Below are 21,739 nucleotides of genomic sequence, written 5' to 3'. Positions count from 1 at the left end.
GTGCGAGACAGGCCTGTTAACGGGTCGGGGGAGGAAGGGACTCAGCCCAATTGGAGCGAGGGCTTGGCTCTGATGGCCTGGTCTGGAGCCATTTGCCTCTCTCTGGCCACACGGAGGTTGAGCAAGTGTGTGGTACCTGCACAGCCAAATTAGCAAGAGGACCTGGGATCCCCCCACCCTATACGTTGGGTATGCACAGCCTGATGTGCAGCTCCAGAGTTCTTGTGGGCTTCAGCGAGGTTTGTGGGTGCTCAGCACCTCAGACCCTCTGGTCAGCACGTGAGTTTAGACAGGGTCTGTTTCCTACGCGCCAGAGCCCTTCTGCACCTCTAGGGTCTGTGGCCCTTTTCCCTGGTAGCAGCAAGAAAAGGGGCTAGTTCTCCCCGCAGCAGATGCTTGGTTCCAAGTGACAGTGTATGTGCTTTCGTTTTGTAGGAGCCAGACTATGGAGCCCTTTATGAAGGACGCCATCCGGGATTCTACGTGGAGGCCAATCCCATGCCAACCTTCAAGGTATTCTCTTGCTGTTTGTCTTTACAGGTTGATTTTAACGCTTGCCCAGCTCTGCCCCTGGGGCTTTCAGGCTTGCCCCATCCAGCTCTGCTCTTGGGCTCCCCCTCACCCCCAGTTCTGCCTCCATCTCCCATCACTGCCATTCTGCTTGTCCCTGGGGCTGCCCCCACTGCCAGAGGCCGGACTTTTGCTGAAGGGAAAAGAGGAGTTTCTGGTGGCTGGAAGGCTGGGCTGCATGAGGACACTTTGGAGGACCTGACCCATTGCCCTGCTGTCAGGAACCGCCTTCTCCTCCACCCCCAACGCCTGCTGCCTAGACAGGAGTCCATGCTGCTGTGTCTGGTTCCTGGCTCCTCTGTTGCTCTAGAGAAAGGGAGGGCGAGGGGGTGGTGGTGGTGTTGTTCCTGGCTTCGTCCCAGCCTGTCACTAGAGTGCGTGTGCATGGGTTTGGTCCAGTTCTAAGGTCAGGTCTGTTGTTGTATCGCCAAGAAAGTCGGCCGAGCGTGGTTCCCTCAGTGCGCGTCCCCGTGGCATCTCATGGGTCTCTTCATCTGTCCTGCAGCCTTCGTGCAGAAGTGCAATGTGATCAAATAGCCCCCGGCGGCAGCGCTGGCTCCGGGGACTGCAGTGCTTTTGGCCCTCCCTGTGTTTCAGAGGGCTGCCTCTGAGATCTCCGGGCGGGCACTTCGGTCCCCACCAGTCGAGCTCCCAAGAGAGGAAAAATCTGCTTTTCTCCTGGTGATCAGAACAGGGTGCCTGGGTTCAAATGATCTGTTCTGATTCCCCCTGCTGGCAGCTTCTGGAGGGGCATGATCTCCCACTGGCTGTGCTCTGAAGTTGTTGTGTACTGTGGATTCCACTTCATAACAGTCCTGATGTTCATATTAGCAACTTCCAGTTCATGGCAACATTTTGACCGGGAACCTCATTATTAATGGGGTTCGAATATTGGCAACAGGCATGCTGCTTACTAGCAACTTTGTTTTTAAGAAAAGACAGGGAAGGGGAAGGGAAGGAAAGGAATTGCTGAGATGAGCCTTCCCTGTCTGCAGCCCTTGAAACCGGCCTGCACACAGGGACTGCACAGGAGGTGAGGGGCTGGGTGGCAGGGGAATAGCTGGAAGGGGGCTGCAGCCCAGTTGCCAGGACTGCATGATTTCTCTCTGCTCTTCAGGCTGCACCTTGCTGGGGGACTGCATGCAGGGAAGGAAGTGCTGGGACTAGCAGACCCCCAGCCTCTGGAGAGCTCAGGAAGAGGTATGGTGCAGCCCAACAGCCCCCCAGTGCCCCCTTACTGCTGCTGTCCTGCCAGCAGGCAGGGCTGCAGCCAGGAAAGGCACCTCCCGACATTTCCTTCCTTGGCTTCTGCCTCATGCACCTGCCTTCCGCTCATTAGCAACTGCCGGATAATGGCAACTTTTTGTGGGCAACCCAGGGGGATGCTAATAAGTGGAATCTCCTGTATTTCTTTTCATGGACTTCCTAGCAGTAAGATGAAAGAAACAAACCACACGTTGAGTTCCTATTTTGTTTCTTTTTCTAAAATCTGCGTGTGAGTTTGAATCATTTGTGCCTCGTCTGCAAAGCACAGTTGCAAGGCCTGAGTGCAAACTGCATTGTTATGCGCGTCGTGGGCTACTGCTTGTCTGACCATTTGACCGTGTAAAAGTCCTCTTTGCATGTGATGTCTCCTGATCTGATTGTGTGGGGAGACTAAGTGTCCAATTGCGAACAAGCCATGTAGAAAACCAAGGCCGAGCTGTGACCTGTATCTGTCATTGCTTAGTCCAATAGTGCCATCAAGCCGGGCGGGACAGCAATATTTCCCTTACTCATCTCTCTAGCAGACAGGCACAGGAGTGAAAGAGAAACAAAATGCAACACCAAACCAGGAAGAGACAAGCTAGGGAAAATCAATGGCTCTTCCATTTGTGATGGCTGCCATCTTGGCCAGCACACCACGGGTAGAACCAGGGTCCTCCAGAGCTAAAAGCTGCTACAGCTTGAGCTAAGGAACCCAGGTTCCCTAACAGATGTTTAGCCTCTATAAACAGGCACAGCTAGGTACCAGTAACACACTCTCAGCAGTGGGTTGCACATTGTCCTGTGATGGTTGCTAGATCCTGGCTCTTGGTGGACGACCCAAATGGTGGGTGCCCTTAGGCGAGCGAGCCCTGCTTGTGGAGTGGTTGTGCGTAGGTTCTTTGTTACCCCATGATCATACCTGCCATGGCAAGCGGAAGGTGAGCACTTGAAGGAAGGAGGCCTCATGCTGGCCTTGGTGTCAGCTGCCCAGCCTCATGCCTGGTGGCCCTCTGTTGTTTTTGCAGTGCGCAGTCAAGGCCCTGTTCGACTACAAGGCGCAGCGGGAAGACGAGCTAACCTTCTTGAAGAACGCTATCATCCAGAATGTGGAGAAGCAGGAAGGAGGCTGGTGAGTGACTGCTGTGTCCGTGTCTCCCCCCCGCCCCCAATCTGGGACTGTCCATCTGGACCCAGCATTCAAACCCTTCCTACTTTGGAGGGGCACGTGGGACTGGAGAAGAAGTGAGAGAAATTGAGCTGCAGGGCCACAATAAATGTGGCAGTGGAAGGGGGTTGGGAGGGATGGACCCATGAGCCTGGACAAGTGCCTCACTGTTAAATGGCTGTTAGTCAGTGGAGTAAACTCCACTGCTGCCCATCAGCTTGTAACGAGCCATTCAAAATACAGTCCACGGAAGCTGTTACATAGACCCTTTTGGAGGGCCATGGGTGTTTCTCTGTGCCCGATGCTAGCAGGGCTCACACAGGAGTGTGGTGAGAGGGGCCAGGTTCTGCCAACGCTGCTGTGGCCATGCAGTGGATCCAGGAGCTGGGCCCTTCCCAATGTGGAGCCTCCTTAGGTTTTGTGTCCTTCTGAGATCCCAGGAGCTCCGGGGCGGCTCCCTGGGGCCGCTGGAGACTGTTCTGACAGGGGCTGCACCTTTGTCTCTCCCAGGTGGAGAGGCGATTATGGGGGCAAAAAGCAGCTGTGGTTTCCTTCCAACTACGTGGAGGAACTAGCCAGCCCTGGTGGCCAGGAGCCTGACAGGGAGGTGAGAGTGTTTCCAAGTGCCTGGGAAGGGATGGCGGGGGTGCCTGCGGGAAAGTGGCTGTGTCTGAGCCAGAGGGCAATGTTTTCCTCCAGGCTGTTGGGACACGTGCCCCATGCTTAGGGCTGGGGTGCTAGGGTGGCTCTGGGGTGGTGGGGCGGGCTTGCTGCTGCACTAGTCAGCTCTGACATGCTGGCCTGTGATGCATTCCCAGCAGCAGCTAGATGAGAACAGCCCCCTGGGAGTCCTGCTTGGAGGCACCCTGGATGTGCCGTCCTGCCAGATAGGTAAGCACTGGGGTGGGGGTGGGGTCGGCTGCTTTCTCATTCGCACCCGGGCGCGGATCTTGCAGGGAGCTCCCTGGTGTGAAGGGGCCTGGTTTCCCTCTCCGCCCACAGCAGCCCCAGTGCCTGGAGCCCAATGCCTTTCCTCCCGTCCTCTCCCACCCTACATCCTCTGGATATCTGGGGCATATGTCTTGTCTGGAGGCTTGGGGAATCTCCTGCTTTGAGCTCAGGAGCAGCGCTCAGCAATGGACTCCGGGGTTGTGTGAGCCTGCTCTCCCAACTCTGGGCAGTGAGTGAGACCAGGAATCAAGCCCAAGCTTCCCCTAGATCACTGGCCCATTTCTCTCCCCGCAGCTGCTGCCTCATCTCTGGTCATCATAAACCTGGAGGCCAGCAAATTGGGTGCAACTTGGGGCTTGGCCATAGGAAATCCACCCGGCACTTGTTCCTTCCCCTCCCCTCACTAATCGCAGTTCAGAGCGCAGAGGATTTGGCTGTGTGAGTGGTTGTGACCTTTCCCTTCCCTTCCCTCCCTCTCCCGTCACAGCCATCCGCCCCGAGGGGAAGAACAACCGCACCTTCGTCTTCTCCATCAGCAAGGCGTCCATGTCGCGCCTGTCCATGGACGTGGCGGCTGACACGCACGAGGACTTGCTGGACTGGGTGAAGAAGATCCGGGAGGCAGCCCAGACTGCCGACGCCAGGGTGAGTCTGGAGAGCCACTTTGCCCTACAGGACCCTAGCATCCTTGGGGATGGACGCCAGGCCCTCCTGGAGCTGGCTGTCATGGGAACAGCGGGGAGCATTCCTTTCCCAGTGGGCTGTTCTAGGAGGCCAGGCTGGTCACAGAGAGGTGAAGACGGCTAGTTCTCTGGTGGGTGGAGGCAGGCCGGGGAGAGCCCTACAGTGTGGGGTGGAGGTAGGGCGGAGCAGCTCGTAGTCATGAATTTTCATAGTGATTGAGGGGCACAAGCCCCACTGAAGGTCACTAGGACTTGTGCTCCTAAGTCACGTCAGGGGCTTTTGAAGTCTCCCTGCCCGCCCCCTAAAGGCTTTCAGGGACCATGTTGTTTCCTAGTGCAGAGCCCAGCAGCCTCCAGTCACGGTGACTAGTGATCCGGTGACCTGTGCTAGCTCTGCAGCCAAGGTCACCGCTGGGCAAGTGCTGCCACTACTGTAGGAGCCTTGGTGACTTTGTGTCTGTCTTCTGGCAGCTCTCTGAAGGGAAGATGATGGAGAGGAGGAAGAAGATCGCTCTGGAGCTATCGGAACTTGTCATCTACTGCCGGCCTGTTCCCTTCGATGAAGAGAGTAAGTGTGGGTGCTGATACACAGCAGACAGGCTGCAGGTGCATTATAACCCCACAAAATGCCCCTTAGTACAACTTGGCCTGACTGCCTGTCAGAGGTGGGCTGAGATGCTGGGCACAGACCCCATTCGATTTAAGCAGAGCTTTGGGGTCAAGGCCAGACTGGAAATAATTTGAGGTCAAGCTCCTAAGATTCCAAGCCCAAGGTGGTGGAAATCTCCCACAGCCAGCCGTTCTCGAGAGATTTCAGCCACCTGCCAATGGGATCTGGCCCAGAACCAAAGCCACCACAGTGGGTTTGGACCTGGGGATTCACGCCAGGCTGTCAAAGCCACCCGGGGGATATTGAGACACAGAGCTCCCCTCAGAATTAACAGTGGCTCTGGCAATCTCAGCCGTCTGCCCCTGCGCCCGCACGCCCTGGGTAATAGCAGGTGGAGGGCTCTGGATGATGCCCAGAAGCTTCTCAGATCTAGATCAGGGTTTCATAGATTCATAGATACTAAGGTCAGAAGGGACCATTCTGATCATCTAGTCTGACCTCCTGCACAGTGCAGGCCACAGAATCTCACCCACCCACTCCTATGAAAAACCTCACCCATGTCTGAGCTATTGAAGTCCTTAAATCATGGTTTAAAGACTTCAAGGAGCAGAGAAGCCTCCCTCAAGTCAACCATGCCCCATGCTACAGAGGAAGGCGAAAAACCTCCAGGGCCTCTCCAATCTGCCCTGGAGGAAAATTCCTTCCCGACCCCAAATATGCCAATCAGCTAAACCCTGAGCATATGGGCAAGATTCACCAGCCAGATACTACAGAAAATTCTTTCCTGGGTAACTCAGATCCCATCCATCTAATATCCCATCTCAGGGGATTAGGCCTATTTACCCTGAATATTTAAAGATCAATTAATTACCAAAATCCCATTATCCCATCATACCATCTCCTCCATAAACTTATCAAGTAGAATCTTAAAACCAGATAGATCTTTTGCCCCCACTGCTTCCCTTGGAAGGCTATTCCAAAACTTCACTCCTCTGATGGTTAAGAACCTTCGTCTGATTTCAAGTCTAAACTTCCTGGTGGCCAGTTTATACCCATTTGTTCTTGTGTCCACATTGGTGCTGAGCTGAAATAATTCCTCTCCCTCTCCTGTATTTATCCCTCTGATATATTTATAGAGAGCAATCATATCTCCCCTCAACCTTCTTTTAGTTAGGCTAAACAAGCCAAGCTCCTTGAGTCTCCTTTCATAAGACAAGTTTTCCATTCCTCGGATCATCCTAGTAGCCCTTCTCTGTACCTGCTCCAGTTTGAATTCATCCTTTTTAAACATGGGAGACCAGAACTGCACACAGTATTCTAGGTGAGGTCTCACCAGTGCCTTGTATAACGGTACTAAAACCACCTTATCCCTACTGGAAATGCCTCTCCTGATGCATCCCAAAACCGCATTAGCTTTTTTCACAGCCATATCACACTGGCAGCTCATAGTCATCCTATGATCAACCAATACTCCAAGGTCCTTCTCCTCTTCCGTTACTTCTAATTGATGCGTCCCCAATTTATAACTAAAATTCTTGTTATTAATCCCTAAATGCATAACCTTACGCTTCTCACTATTAAATTTCATCCTATTACTATTACTCCAGTTTACAAGGTCATCCAGATCCTCCTGTATAATATCCCGATCCTTCTCCGAATTGGCAATACCTCCCAGCTTTGTATCGTCTGCAAACTTTATTAGCACACTCCCACTTTTTGTGCCAAGGTCAGTAATAAAAAGATTAAATAAGATTGGTCCCAAAACCGATCCCTGAGGAACTCCACTGGTAACCTCCCTCCAACCTGACAGTTCGCCTTTCAGTAGGACCCCTTGCAGTCTCCCCTTTAACCAATTCCTTATCCACCTTTTGATGTTCATATTGATCCCCATCTTCTCCAATTTAACTAATAATTCCCCATGAGGCACTGTATCAAATGCCTTACTGAAATCTAGGTAAATTAGATCCACTGCATTTCCTTTATCTAAAAAATCTGTTACCTTTTCAAAAAAGGAGATTAGGTTGGTTTGGCACGATCTACCTTTTGTAAAACCATGTTGTATTTTGTCCCATTTACCATTGACTTCAATGTCCTTAACTAATTTCTCCTTCAAAATTTTTTCCAGATCCTTGCATACTACAGAGTTAGAGGAGGGAAGAGCTGTGTGGCCACAGATTGCCTAAGGGAGAGCCAGGGGAGGGCCAGGAGAGTGTCTAGAGCAGGGGCTGGAAGAGGGGGGCAGTGGTCCAGGGGTTGGGCTTCGATTTGGATACTTCTCTGTGCCACCACCCCCCCTCTCCCACCACATCAACTGCAGGGTATTTGCTAGTCACACAGGGAGTCAGCTTGCAGGTGGGAAGGGGAATGCAAACCCTGGTGGTCTCTTGGAGGTGGTAGCAGCTCACCCAGCCTTGTCCAGGGGCGATGGAGCTCCTGCATGATGAATGACTGCTCCGTGTTTCCTGGCAGAGATCGGCACAGAAAGGGCCTGTTACAGGGACATGTCGTCCTTCCCCGAGACCAAGGCAGAGAAGTATGTCAACAAGATCAAAGGCAAGAAGTTCCTGCAGTACAACCGGCTGCAGCTCTCCCGCATCTACCCCAAGGGCCAGCGCCTCGACTCCTCCAACTACGACCCCCTACCCATGTGGATCTGTGGCAGCCAGCTGGTGGCGCTCAACTTCCAAACCCCAGGTGAGAGCTGCGTGCCAGGAGGGAGAAGGGGATGGGGGCATAGCTTGGATGCCACACACAGCTCCCAGTTAAAGGTGCCCTGCCAAATCCCGCTTCCTGAGGAGTCACAGCCTGATCCCTATGTCGAAGGTCAGTCCCACCCAGCCACTTGCCCCTCCCATAAGCACTTCGGGACACACAGGGTCACTAGCACGTGACACCACCTGCGATCGCTGACACCTGAATAGAAGAGTGGGATAGGTGAGACTCCATTTGCAGCCTGTCTGACCCATTCGTTCCTGCAGGCAGAGGGGCTTCATTCCTCCCGGGGGCAGAGAACGCTCTGCGGCGATCGCCTCCCTCTCTAGCGCAGCATGTGATCCGGTCTTCAGTCACAGGCCCCACATTACTGTGGGGAGACTGACCCCCTGCATAGGGAACAGCAACAGAAATGCAGAGGACTGCAAGGACAGACCGATGGGGAGAGATGGAATGAATGAGGGCCTGTGTTGCAATGCGTGCAGGGGGAGGTGGAAGCCTATAGGTATTTAGGGGGTGGGGGGGATCCTCTAGGGCAATGGTTCTCAACCATTTTTCATTTGCAGGCCCCTAAAAAATTTCAAATGGAGGTGCTGCCCTTTGGAAACCTTAGATATCATCTGTGGACCCCCAGGGGTCTACGGCCCACAGGTTGGGAACCACTGCTCTAGGGTGCTACAAGAGGGGATATCCAGTAGTAACGGGATGGAGTTAAACAGGGGAAACTGAACATCGGGGCAAACAGCATGTGATGTACCATGCTGTAGAAGGGAAGAGGTGGAGGAGCTCCCTAGCTTGGAACACTGAAGCCTAGCCTGGGTGACATGCCATACAGTGCCCTGTAGGGACAGAGCCTATCCTGGTGCTGGGGCAATGAACTGTGCACTCCAATAACTTCTCTGATTGTGACTGCCAGCCCGTGTTGAAGCGATCAATCCCTGCCTGTCTTTCTCAGACAAGCCCATGCAGATGAACCAGGCCCTGTTCATGTCCGGTGGCCAGTGTGGGTACGTGTTGCAGCCAGCCAACATGCGGGATGACTTCTTCGACCCCTTTGACAAGAGCACAGTGCGCGGGCTGGAGCCGCTGTCGGTCTCCATCGAGGTTTGTACTGGCCTGCGGCCCTGCCATTACCTGGTTACTTTTCCCTTTATGAAGAGAATGGCTGTCCCTGCTGCGATCCCACAGAGTGCCCCACCCCTGTTGTGTGGGGGGAGCAGAGGACATCTGCCAACAGCTCTGTTCCTGGTTTGGCTGAGCTCTTGCTGGAGATGAGGGGCCTGGCTGACTGTGTGGGAGAGGCATGTGGAATCAGTCCTTTTAATCCTACCTGGGGACACTGGTAGAGAATTATGTTCCTCCCCTACGCCTTTCATCCTCTGGCCTCTTCTCACTCAGATTGTCACATGCTCTTTATTGGGGAGGCTTTGTCCTGGCCCCATTAATACCTGTGTGGTTTGGATTTGGGCAGCAACTCTTGAGCCAGAACCAAGCCCAGATGCAGTATGCTGCCTTGCATCTAGTGGCAGGGTCTGCTTGGAAGCATAAGAGAGAAGAGGGGAAACACCCCCTAGAACTGCCAGGGAGGAGCAGAGGAGAAAAATGACCATCTTCTGTCACCAGTAGGTGGTGCTCTGCCCCTGCAGGACCACAGACTCCTAGGACAGCTGCTGTCCAATCACTAGTGTGATTCCGGCTTCAATTATAAGTGTATGTGAGGGAGGGAAAACACATGCATGCACACACGACTTGTCGCCAGAGTGATGCTCTCACAGGTGGTTCATTAAGGTTGATTAAAAGCACCATTACCCCTTGCTCCAGGCCTGCGAAAATTGTAAGGCAAGACATGAGCCGATTCCCCCAGATATAAAGATCTTTCCCAAGCAACCCAAAGCAAGCTTTCCCCTTCCCCTCAGTTAAAGCCTCTCTGGGAGCCTGAGGAAGTAAACTAGCTTTGCAGTGTGACCTGAAGGTTAACAAAGATCAAGGGAGGCCCGCAGGGCTCAGCTGGTCTCTACTGCCAGGGTATTGCCCGGGGAGAGAGAGGCAGCTTCTCAGAGAGCAGGGACTCAAAGAATTTAGGGCTAAATCCCAGCTGCCTTTCAGCGAAGTGTTGCAGGTCGGTATCGTTATCCTCATTTTAGGTGGGGAAATTGAGGCACGAAGCGGCAATTGTGTTAACTCACTGGCCAAGCTATTCCCTGGGGCGCGTCTGAGGCCCAGCAGGGATCAAACATGTTGGGGGTAAGAGGTGGTACCAATTGTGCTTTCTCAGGCATTTCATGGTAGTGAGAGGACTCCCCTTGGGGCTGAAGAAAAGCTGGGTCCTGGAAGGTTTGATGCCCCCAAGAGTTACCGGGCCTACTGTCCCTCAGAGCCAGCGAGAGATCTATCCACAGGGAACGTGGGGTCACCTCAGGCATGGCTTCCCCTATGGTATCCCTCCCTGAGTGCTGCCTAAGCTGCTGATGGCCTATTAAAGGGTAAAGGCATCCGACACTGTGCCCCTTTGTCCTTAAGCATTTAGCTATAATAATATTACATCATTCCCTAACAAAGACCCCCTAATGTCATGTGGGGTCTAAAAGGAATTCCCCTTCTTGGAGCATAGTTACTGCTGTACAGACCAGGTGTACCGGAGAAAGGTTGCCTTCAATTGTAGCATCTGCTGTACCGGTAAGGCAGGATGGCCTCCCCAGTGCGGGGGCCTTGGTCATCCACTCCAAGCTAGTGGTTCTGAATTGGCTAATAAGGGATAAAACCTTGCAGTCGAATGAAAAAGGAAGGAAGTGTGGGTTCCATGAATGGGGCTGGGAGGCGAGACATTTGGGTTGTATCCTTGGCTCTCTGCGTGACATTAGCCCTTGTGCCAAATTCTCCCCAGTGTGTGTAACAGGGTTATCTTCTGGACCGGAAATAGGGGTGATCCTGCTGTTCACGGATGTTGTATTCAGTAAAGTTTGCTGTGATCCTGAGTGAGATGCACAAGGGAACAGAGTTGTTCTCGCCCCACTCCACATCAGTCCATTTTTTCCTACCCCTCCACATCAGACAGTCGTACTGTGCTGTCTTTCTGCCCCAATACTAAGCACCCCTAGGAGATTGAATGGCCTATATTAGGTGTCAGGAGAGCACTCAAAATCTTCCTCAAATACATGGAGCCATATCAGAGGTCCACAGCACTTTTCATCTTGTATCATTGTCAAAGGGAAGGAGGCGTCTAATTCCTCAACAACAAAAAAGCATCAAGGCATCTATTGTCGAAGCCGATAGAGCCTTTGGAGTGAGTCCACCAGACAGCATTAGAGCCCACTCCCTGAGGGGTTCAGTGACCTCTTGGCAGAAGGTCTGGTTTTTCACATAAAGAAATCTGTCAGGCAGCTACGTGACCTCAGCATTCACAAAACACTCCAAGAGTGATGTCCTTTCTTCTTCGGATGCAGCTTCGGGAGCAGGGTACTTCTGAATGTGCATCCCCAGTAGTAATCCAGGCTCAGCGCACGGTTTTAATCCTCCTCCCACCCTGGGGTTGAGAACTACTTAGCACATCCCGCAATATAGAGTGTTGAACGGGGGTGAGGGAGAAGAGAGGAAAAATTTCTTCTTGCCTATGAATTTGCCTTCTAATACCTTCCCTATTTGACAGTCTGGCTCACCTGGAGAAGGATTCACTTCTAAAATTGAAGTTGCTACTTCTATCCTCTGTTTTCCCACATTAGCATAGAACATGCGTGTTTGCATTAGGGAATATTGGTCTATTCCCTAGGGCTCTGTTACAGGTTCCCATGCTGGGCGACATAGTGGTATATGCAGTTAATAATGTTCAGCTTCGGAAGCTGTCATTCTGGGGTTCTGCAGAGAGTGGTTCTGCCTCTGGGCTGGCTGTTAATCTTTGTTCTGCTTGCACGGGGAGGGGGAGCACCCTGCAGTACAGACTGTCAGACACAGCGGGTGTTAGACAATTCACAGGTCAGAAGGTAATTTCCTATTCTCATCATTACTGCAAATTCTTTCTTTTTCTAGATCCTTGGGGCACGACATCTTCCCAAAAACGGGAGGGGGATCGTTTGCCCGTTTGTGGAGGTCGAGGTGTCTGGAGCGGAGTACGACAATGCCAAACAGAAGACGGAGATTGTGGGTGAGTACCCGGGTTGGCTCTCCCAATAGAGTCGCGGGAGCAAAACAATCTCTGGGGCAGTTTGTGCCTGCGAAAAGGGAGCCCCTGATGGAATGTGCTTCTCCCTGTTTGTAAACGGTTTCCCTTCCCATTGACCCTGGTGTGTGATCTGACACTTGGGCATGCATCTTCACTGGGGGAAGATAGTGTGTTAGTGAATACGAGGGAAATTCCTTGTGAAGACCCAGCACTTTGTGGTTTTAACAGGAGTTAGGCTAGGCTTCTCCACAGTCTGTACATCGACCTGCCGCTCTTCACCAGGATCTTGCCTCGTGTTAGCTGCCTCTGCCTCCCCTCTCCAAACACACACGCTTTACTGCGGCTGTCACCTGTGAGCCTGCAGGCATGGGGCCAGCGAGAGGCTTGGGAACCTCATGCTCATGCTAAACATTCGTCCTGAATGTACTGTGGGCGCCATGTGATGTGGTGAGCAGCGCTGCACACTCTGCAGATAGCTCAAAGCTTCACTGAGCCAAGCAGGGGCTCTGTTCCGGTACTGCCTGGTGTGAGCTCAGTGCTAATGGGGGACATGTCAGTGTGAGAAGCACATTTCCACCTGCAAAACCACAGTTCCTGTAGAGACCAAGATTGTAAATGAAAAAAGCTAGCAAACCTGCCCTCCCACCCCCACACATAAACAATTTCTCTTTTATTTCAATGTGTTTCCTCTGTATTTGAGAGCACTTCGGGATAGCCATTTTCATGGTTTTCCCCTCTATAGACAGCTGGGGTGAAATTCACCACTTGTCACTTTCCCCTCTGGCTGAAAAGATTCGAAGAAACCTCCATCAGAGGAGCAGAAACCCTTATCTGTGTTCCCTTTGAAGTGATAACTTTTAATTCTAGTACTTTCTATTTAAAGGGGGGAGGGGTACTGTCAGAAAATGGATATCTATTTTTAAAGGGGTTGACATTAAAGAATTCCAGTTGACATTGTCTCTTTAAAGAGTGTAACCCATGCCACTTTGCAGGCACTTGTTCTCCTGAGGGAAGCGTTAGGAGAATTCTTCCTCGCCTCAAAGCATGCTGGGCTGTTCGGAGACTCTTTGAATGATTTGCCATTTGTTTGAAATGCCAGATAATGTAGAACTGAGGGTGACTGGCAAGTTTGCTGGACTCAGTCACACGCCAAGGCCTGGTGGCAGGGTTTTGAACTTCGTGCCATGCCGTCGAAGGAGGCATGAAGGAATGTTTGCTTAACCGTTACAGTGGGGGAGTGGGTGTCCACTGTCTTGGGTTCACTACCTGTTGCGCCATGGACTTGAGGCGTGAAATGGGAAAAGTCACTTGAGCTGTCCGTGCCTCAGTTTCCCTCTCTGAGGTTTATAAACACTGAACTGCCTGACTGAGCAGAGTGATTAATGAATGCTTGTAAATAGCTTTGAGAACCTCTCATCTGCTGCTGGCTACTTTCTTTTGAGGCGCTCCACAAGCAAAGGTGACTCTGGTTGTTGTTTCTTAGGTTTTGATTTTGTGTCCTGAATACACAGTAGGCTAAGTGCAAGGCCAGTAGAAAGGAAAGCTGTATTGTGGTAGCACCTAGAAGTCTCAGTTCTGGGCCAGAACCCTGTTGCACTAGGTGCTGTACAAACAGAGCTCAAAGCCCAGAGCTCCTGCACAATTATTGTTAGATCTGTATGTGCTAAATGAAACAAGATTTCTGGAAGGGAGCAGTTTCCAGGGTTCACTCCAGACACTAAATGAGCCAAACTTCAAGTATATTTTTCTGAGAAATCAAACTGGGAGAAGCGTGGGGAAGCTCCATACCACAGCAAAGTGAATGTTGGGGCTGGTTTTTGATTGATTGATTGTGCTTTTAAATAGCGGACAATGGCCTGAACCCATTCTGGCCCCAGAAGCTCTTCAATTTCCAGGTCAGCAACCCCGACTTTGCCTTCCTGCGCTTCGTGGTGTATGAGGAAGACATGTTCAGTGACGAGAATTTCTTGGCACAGGCCACATTCCCTGTGAAAGGCTTGAAGACAGGTAAAGCTGTGTCTCCCCACGCGTGTGTGTGTCCTTCCTGCTGTCACGCAGACTTTGTGGTGGGAGAACCTGTCTCAGGGTGGGTCGGCAGCACGGCAGAAAACAGTGCTCACATCCCCTCTGATCTGTCCCTCTGTCCCCTGGTCACCTTCTGGGGATGGCGTAGGCCAGCGGGCCTTGCTCCAGGTCCATCAACTCACCCTCTTTCTGGGTTGCATCCAAACCCTCCTACATAGGAAATCACTAGGGTTCTGCTGCACGTGGGATGTAACCAACAGACTGAGCTTTGCTTTCCTAGCCTCCTACCTGCAGAGCCATGCACGTTGTGTGGAGGGCTCCGCTGGTGCCCTGCTTCCTTTAGGGATGTAACAGTTATTTGGGTTCAGGAGGGCACAGGGGGGAAGGGTGAGGCCTGTATCCCTTCAATTTACTTCTGAGCATGTGGCCTTGGTGCAACAAGGACTATTGTTGCCTTGGGTCATGCTCACAGGGCTTGAAATGGGGAAGAGCTTTTCAGATAGTAGGCAGCTTTTTAATCTGGCAGGAAAATGCCTAGTGAGATCCACCGGCTGGAAGCTGAAGGTAGGCACGGTCAGACTAGAAATAAGGTGGACATTTAACAGAGGTATTTACCCATTGGAACCTTGTGGCTAGGGACATGGTAGATTCTCCATCCCTTGCAATCTTTAAATCCAGATGGGATGTCTTTCTAAAAGGGATGCGGTAACTCAGACAGAAGTGATGGGCTTGATGCAGGAAATATTGGGTGAGAGCCTCTGGTCTGTGCTATGCAGGTCACACTAGAAGGTCAGAACAGTCCCTTCTGGCCCTAAAGTTGATGAATTTCTATGCCTCCTATGCCGAGGGGCCAGCATGAAGTCTGTACACCGCTCAAGCTTCATTGACAGCCTCAACCTAAGGATGAAGTGGGCAAAGACGTAGTGCTGGCTCCTCTGCACAGGGGTGTGTTAGAAATGCCCCGTCTGCTTTGTGCTGATTAGACCAAGCAGGTGTGTGCCTGGTAGGGAGTGGCCGTGTGCATGAGGCTCTGCTTGTGCTGTGCATGGCCTCCGTTAGCCAGCCCTTCCCTGGGTTTCCCACAGTAATGGTGGTGCTCTCTTTGTATTAGGATACAGAGCTGTGCCGTTGAAGAACAACTACAGCGAGAACCTGGAGCTGGCCTCCCTGCTTGTTAAAATAGAGATCTTCCCTGGCAAGGTAAGGCTGGTCCACTTGAATATTGTCCTTCTCTGCAACACAGGAGAGCAGATACACCGATGGGCTTAGAAACAAAAGGTTGGCTGGTCCAGAAGGCTTTGAGCTCCCCTGATGATTAAGGGCATGTCTGCAGTGCAATGAGAGATGTGACTGCAGCACAAGGAGACGTACCCGAGCTAACTTTGATCTAGCTAGCTCCGATAGCAGCAGCGAAACTGCAGCAGCACAGATGTACAAGGCCACCCTGCACCCTCAAGCAGCTAGCCACCTCTTCACTGCTATTGTCACTTTGGCTAGCGAAATCAAAGCTAGCTCGGGTTTGTCTGCACATGCTGCACTCGTACTTCTGACTGCAGTGTACACGCACTCTAAGTGAGACTGTAATTCCTTGTTTCCTCATCGCCTTATTAATCTTACTTCCCATCTGCAATTGTACAGCCTGAGCTTCTCATCTCAACAGATCTCCCTTCTAAGCCAGGGTAAGTCTGATCTGTGCTTGGAGGAGAGACCTCTGTTGAATAGCTTGGCGCTCCAGGAAGCAGGGTGGCACTGCCCGCTGTGAGTCAGCACTGACTCGCCCTCTGTGCTGGAGATGCTATCTCCTGGGTGGCTCTTAAGGATGAGGTCCCAACCTCTTGGCGATGGTTAAAGAGTCCACTGCTTTCTCTGCCACGCCCACTGCACAGCGGCACGGGTGGGGTTTTGAATGGCCTCCTCCATCCTAAAGATTCAAGAGATGTAGTTCTTTAGCCCAGAACATCCCCCTCGTCTCTCACAACAAACCAGCTTGATTCTTCCAAGCTGGTCCCTGTGCAAAACCCACCACGCAGCTGGGAATAACTGGCAGCCCCTGCTCAGGAGACAAGCATGGCACATTGTGGGCCCCTCTGGCCTGAAGGGCATTGCCTGAGCTGGGTTTATCCCAATGGGGTGAGGCAGGGGTGAACAGAGCTCTGGGGACGAAGCTTGAACACACCTATGCTGCACTTGGTTTTCACTGGATCCTCCACTCTAAACCTCCCGTCTGACCAGGTATAGTTCTAGCTTCGAGGCCCAGGAGATGTTGGCTTCTAAACTTATTCCCTCTGGGGCAGGGGAGAGGGAGAGAGGCTGATATCTCATCTCCATTGGGCTGGTTCATGTAGTTCTGCCATGCACAAGTTTTGCCTGAAGGGCTGGTAATTCTCTTTCTAGCAGAAGGTCTTTTAAAAAACAAAATCTTGCCCTAAAGCCAGTGTTTGTCTGTTAAAACTGGGGCAGATGTCTAAAGAGCATCAGCACACAATTGCATGCGCATTTGCACATCTGACTTGGTCACACCATCTTCATGTTTGCACAACTACACAGACCGTTCCGGTTCCTTGCAGCACATTTACCCTGGTGGAGAATGTGCATGCAGTCCCAGTGCTGTGATTTAAAAATCACTTCCCCTTGTTTCTGATTCAAGCAGGAAAATGGAGAAATTAACCTCTTTGGTGCCTTGGCCCTCCGAGAACGGACAGGAGACCCTTCAAGTCAGCTCCTGACAAACCGAGCCCGGGAAGGGTCCTTCGACGCTCGCTACCAACAGCCATTTGAGGATTTCCGGGAGCAGCTAGCAGACCATTTTGACAGCCGAGAGCGAAGGTAACGCAGTGGAGTTTTGAAAAGGGACTTGTTCTCTCTGCCTTGAGCTCCTATAACGCAAACCAAGCATGGCCTTGGATCCAAGCTACTCTTTATTTTAATCAATGCAGCTTCTATTGCCTAGTTGTCAGTTTTCCGTATTGTCTCCCTGTGATGCTGTCTGAGTGTAAGCTCCCTGATCTCGACAGCCCATGGAGAAAGTTACCAGGAGTCCAGTGCGAACCAGGGAGGTGTTTGGTTTAGTGGCAGAGCTAAGGCACGGGACATCCTACTATTCATGGAGAGGCACTGGAGCCTCTTGTCATAATGTAGGTCCTGTGTCAAGGCTGTTGCAGCACACTCCCCACCTGCCCAGCGGGCAGTGCGACTTCTCTGCCCATGCTGGTGCATCAGGTACCTGCAAAGCGCCTGTATTTCATATTGAAGGGTGGAAGAGCGAGGTTTATCTGCAGAGTCCTGGCCTGCAGGATAGGTATGTATCTCATAGGTTGCCATTCACCCTCTGGGGCAGGAAGGAAGTCCTCATGCTGTTTAACAGTAAGTGAGGAGTAGCTGGGGCTCTCAGAGCTGGCTATACTCCAGGTCTGCCAGGCTTTCTGTCACAGAGTCGGGTTACTAGGCTCCTGGCTGGGAGCTGAGAACCTGAAAGCTCTCAGAGCCCTAGCTTAACCTGAGTCTCTGAGGGCTCCTTTTCATAAAGCTGGGAGCCTGGAATTCCTGGGACTGGCATACAGGGTTTGGGGAAGCCCAGCCATGCAGACTGCCCTGGGGCTGGAGACCTCAGGGCTTCCAGACTCCCGGCTTGAGCTGCCCTGCTTAGGAGTCACACAGCCCATGCAGTCTCCTGGGCCAGGAGTCTGGAAGCCAAGGTCCTTGGCCAGTCCACATTATGGGGCTGCACCAGAGCAACGGACCCTGGGAGTCCCAGCAGCATCTCAGTGAAAGGCATATTGAGTGACTAGCCGCCATGAAACTGACAAGAATGTCAGTTTCATGTTTCATTTGGGAACCAGAAGATTTTGGTATTTCTGAAACAAAATTTTCTATTTGCCAAGAAACTTCAGCAAATTGGGTTTCATTCAGTGTCAGAGCCCACATTTCAAACACCTGAAATGTCTCTCAAACCCCAAAACACAAGTTTCTGCCAGCTCTATCTAACAATTCTGAGACAGACGCATAAGGGCTTAGCGGCCCAGCGCTCGAGCTGGTTGACCTTGCAATGACTGGGATTATAAGTAGTGCACAGTTGCTTGTTAAGGTCGCTGCCGCAGAATTCATCTCAAGCCCCTGTCCTTTCCTCTCTTCCCCTGCAGGGTACTGCGAAGGACCAGGGTGAATGGGGACAACCGGCTCTAGCCCAACTTCGCCTGCTGAAAAGCACCTTTAGTGCTTGTGATTATCACGGAACGCTGTGAACTGGTTTCTATGGAAACGTCACTGCTTTGGCCTACTTTCAGGCAGCTTTTCCAGTTTCTCTGCTGGTGTGTGTTTGAGTGGAGAAATTAAAAAAAAACCCACCACCCAACCACCTCCTACTACCACGCCCTTAATGAAGTGTATTAATGTGTATAGCCTGTCAGCTATTAAGGCTGGAGACAAAACTGTGTCTATAATCAAACAAACTCCCTTTGAGCCTATATCCTGAGAAATCTAGATCCCAGCCCTGCTCAGAAGGTGGTAGGGAAGCTTTTTACAGCATTAACTCGATGTAAATGTTTCCCACTCCCTTGAGGGACCTGCCTCTTCTCCCTCCTTTTACATGCCCCCATAGGGAGGTACTTTCTAAGAACCAGGCAGGATGCACCTCAGTCCTATTGTTGTTGTATCAAAGTACCTGTATAGCCTCTGCCTCTGGGTCCAGTAGTGAAACTCAAAGTTTACAAGGCCCCTCTAGCTTTAAGTTACAATAAAAAAGTCAGTGTTAAGTGTGTAACGTCTCCACTTTCTCGAGGTTTGCCCTAGCTGCCAAGTTCATGCTGCACTACAGAAGAGCACCTTGTGGGCTAGTGGCCACTCTTCAGTGCGTTTCACGCCAGCAGCTAGCTGTGGTTTTTGCGTGCAGTCTCTTTCACACCTTCAGGCAGACCCTGGAGCTTGCTCTCTCTCTCTGCCTTCACGTTGCCTTGTAAACAGTTCAGGCAAGAGGTCTGAAGTACTGTGGGTTCTCGCTCTCCTTCACCCAAACAGCACACCAGGTAGGGAACGTGTGCTGCGGAGGCCCTGTGGGAGCATTTCCAACTGACCGTGTAGCAAGAAAATGGAGTGCAGAAAGCTGAGGCTAACCAGAGAAGCTACACGAGATACTGAGCCAAATTCAGCCCTGCTGGCAGCAGGTGCAGCTCCACAGAAGTTTCTTCCTACTTGGCGTGCAGCCACCAGTCCGGTGGTTTCTGGCAGTGCTGCCTCTAAAGGAACACTCCAGGCTGCTGAAACTCACGTGACTGAGTAGCTCTGGTTTAGGTTAGGAGCTGGCAGTTGCAAATTCTGCTTTGTCTGGTGGCTTCTCCAGCTGAGATTAGGACAAGTTGTTGCCACCCTTATTTTGGAGGTGGCAAAGCTTTGTCTATTCTTTTAGAGTGAGAGGAAGAACAACTCAGGCCGAGCACTTGCATGATCTGCAGAGTGAATGTGTCCTTTTCCAAACACAGCTGCTCCAGGGCTAGTGATAAATGGCTACACAACAGACATTCGCACCTGCTCTCTAGGCTGGTGCCTGAAAGATAGGTTATTCCAGCCTTCCAAAGGGACTGTATTTATCATGGGGGTGGAAAGACAAGGCAGGATAACAGACCATGCTACAGCCTCTGAGGCAGCCTGTATGCTCCACTGCAGTGCACTATATTGTGTTCGACTCTTGACTGGTGTTACTTAAGAGCCATACTCCCCACTCAGCCTGAGGATTGTGTTCAGGTCATTCTTTTAAAGAGCAGAATGTCCAATAAAAGTCCTCAACTTATTTTTCCTCATTGTGTTTTGTGCGGAGGGGGCTGGGTAGGGAGAATTGGCAAAGCAAACAATATGCCCTGGTATGTTCTCATAACAAGGAGCACATGTGCAGACAAATAGCTGAAACAGTGATAAACATTCAGGGAGAACATAGCACTAGACACCTAGGAAGGCTGCAGAGGAATATGGATCCTGCAAAGCCTGGACCAGGCTGCTTGAGGAAATTCTGTCGTGCTGTTTTCCAGGGGGATGGAAGAGTGCACGGATGCGTAAGTTATTTGATTCCGTGGACCAATGTGGTAGGAAGCCCAGACAGTCCTTGAGCATTTGAGACCCTCCCATGTGCCCTAGGAGCCATCACTTTCTTTTAAGTCTATGTAGGGGAGTCTAGCAGCATTGCTGCTGGGCGTTGGGCTCTACCATTGTGTGTCTTCATGCTCTGTTGGGCAAACTGCACTCTCGAGAGTAGTCAGGCTCACTGGGAGGGGGGGTGACATCAGTACTGAAGGCCACACAGACCCTGGTTTCTCAATGAAAGCTTGTTTTTTAAAAAGAGGAGAAGGGTTAGGAGATTGTGATGTACAAAGTCTGGCAAATCAAATGCATCTTCCACAGTAGCCATGATGCACAGCGCAGGCTCTTACTACCTTAATACCCTGTGTTTCAGGACCCGTTGCTTGTGGGAACAGAGTGGTGATTGGAAGGCAGTCAGACTGTTAGCTTGTGTGATCCTAACTGCTACATCAGTGTGAACTAAAACCCAGACACCCCTCTCCTGCCTTCAAGGCTGTCCCTGCCCATGTGCTCTCTGGAAGCTGATTTACATTCAGCCATCAAGTCTCTGGCTTTGGTGACACAATGGGGCAGCAGAGCGAAAGTCATGGCTGCTTTTATATTTAAGTGGAGTTTTTATTGATTTAAATCTGGAAGTGTGTGTGTCAGATACAGAGGATTGAGGCGACCTTGCTTAGGGATGGTCTGCCACAGCCAAATCCCCGTGGACTCCAAAGGGTTGTCTGTCCTAGAGGCTTACCTTTGAGAAGTGTGCTTCCCCCTTCAGGGCCCAGTTGCCATTCCACCAGGCACGCTCTCCCTGTAGGACTCCGCGTGCTGAAAGCTGGGCAGTACGTCTCACCACGCCCAAACTACTGGCTTTGAAAAGAGAGTTATAACGAAGAGCCGCTGTGCAGGAGCTCTTGGCAAAGCACAAGGTAACATGCCTGGCCCTTTAATCCCACCGTTCCAACTGATACAGACACCACCACGCCGCTCCTGTTCATATTTTATGCTCTTTATTTAGGAACAACTGAAAAGGTCTCATTTCATTTCACCAAACTGTACAAGCAAGTTCCCCTCCCCCTCCTCCCCCGCCCCCCTCCACATATACAAAAGTAAGAGAAACTTGTTGTTCACTTCTCAGAAGTGGCATTGTGGGAGCTCTCACCCTCAGAATAAGAGCATGTAAAGTCCATCGCAGGGGCAAGCGACCCTAGCACTAGTAATAACTATAGCCCACAATCACAGACATCTTCTGTTTTTTTCTTTAAAACCTTCACCAAAAGTTTAAAAACTACCTTCTCACACAGGTGCCATGTTAACCCTCCTAACTGTGGTCTTAAAAAAAAAATCCAAAATAACTTCCCCCTCCCCTGTACAAAGACAACAGCCAAGCCTTTTCGCGATCCCTAGCCACAAGGCCACCCTTATGAAAGGTCCCATTGCAGCTCCAATTCTAGTTTGCTTTGGATAAATCCACACAGAATCCCAGGTCACTCAGCATCAGGAGGATTTTAAACAAGACACCATTTGTTGATTGTGTGGTCTGATGAGAAGCAGTGTGTTCCCAA

General features: G+C 51.4%; 1 protein-coding gene across 20 annotated transcripts in view; it reads left to right on the top strand.

Moving 5' to 3' along the window:
• Positions 1-19,902, top strand: part of PLCG1 (phospholipase C gamma 1) — a 103,596-nt gene extending 83,694 nt beyond the window's left edge. For 6 of the 20 annotated variants that reach the window (XM_043495509.1, XM_043495511.1, XM_038369383.2 and 3 more), the window contains 13 exons: positions 436-513; positions 2,844-2,947; positions 3,494-3,590; positions 3,805-3,874; positions 4,422-4,579; positions 5,089-5,185; positions 7,697-7,921; positions 8,895-9,043; positions 11,963-12,077; positions 13,941-14,102; positions 15,232-15,320; positions 16,768-16,946; positions 18,260-19,902. In XM_043495509.1, coding sequence (XP_043351444.1) covers positions 436-513; positions 2,844-2,947; positions 3,494-3,590; positions 3,805-3,874; positions 4,422-4,579; positions 5,089-5,185; positions 7,697-7,921; positions 8,895-9,043; positions 11,963-12,077; positions 13,941-14,102; positions 15,232-15,320; positions 16,768-16,946; positions 18,260-18,302 — 1,566 coding nt within the window. In that variant the 3' untranslated portion in view covers positions 18,303-19,902. Of the gene's footprint in view, positions 1-435; positions 514-2,843; positions 2,948-3,493; positions 3,591-3,801; positions 3,875-4,421; positions 4,580-5,088; positions 5,186-7,696; positions 7,922-8,894; positions 9,044-11,962; positions 12,078-13,940; positions 14,103-15,231; positions 15,321-16,767; positions 16,947-18,259 lie in introns of all 20 variants that reach the window. The other 14 variants (XM_038369381.2, XM_043495507.1, XM_038369388.2 and 11 more) reach the window with 3 other exon arrangements.
• The last annotated feature ends 1,837 nt before the right edge of the window (positions 19,903-21,739 follow it).

Source organism: Dermochelys coriacea, chromosome 13 (genome assembly GCF_009764565.3).
Source record: "Dermochelys coriacea isolate rDerCor1 chromosome 13, rDerCor1.pri.v4, whole genome shotgun sequence".
Taxonomy (NCBI): domain Eukaryota; kingdom Metazoa; phylum Chordata; order Testudines; family Dermochelyidae; genus Dermochelys; species Dermochelys coriacea.
Note: the sequence above shows the minus strand (reverse complement) of the source record. Positions and strands in the feature narration are given on the sequence as shown.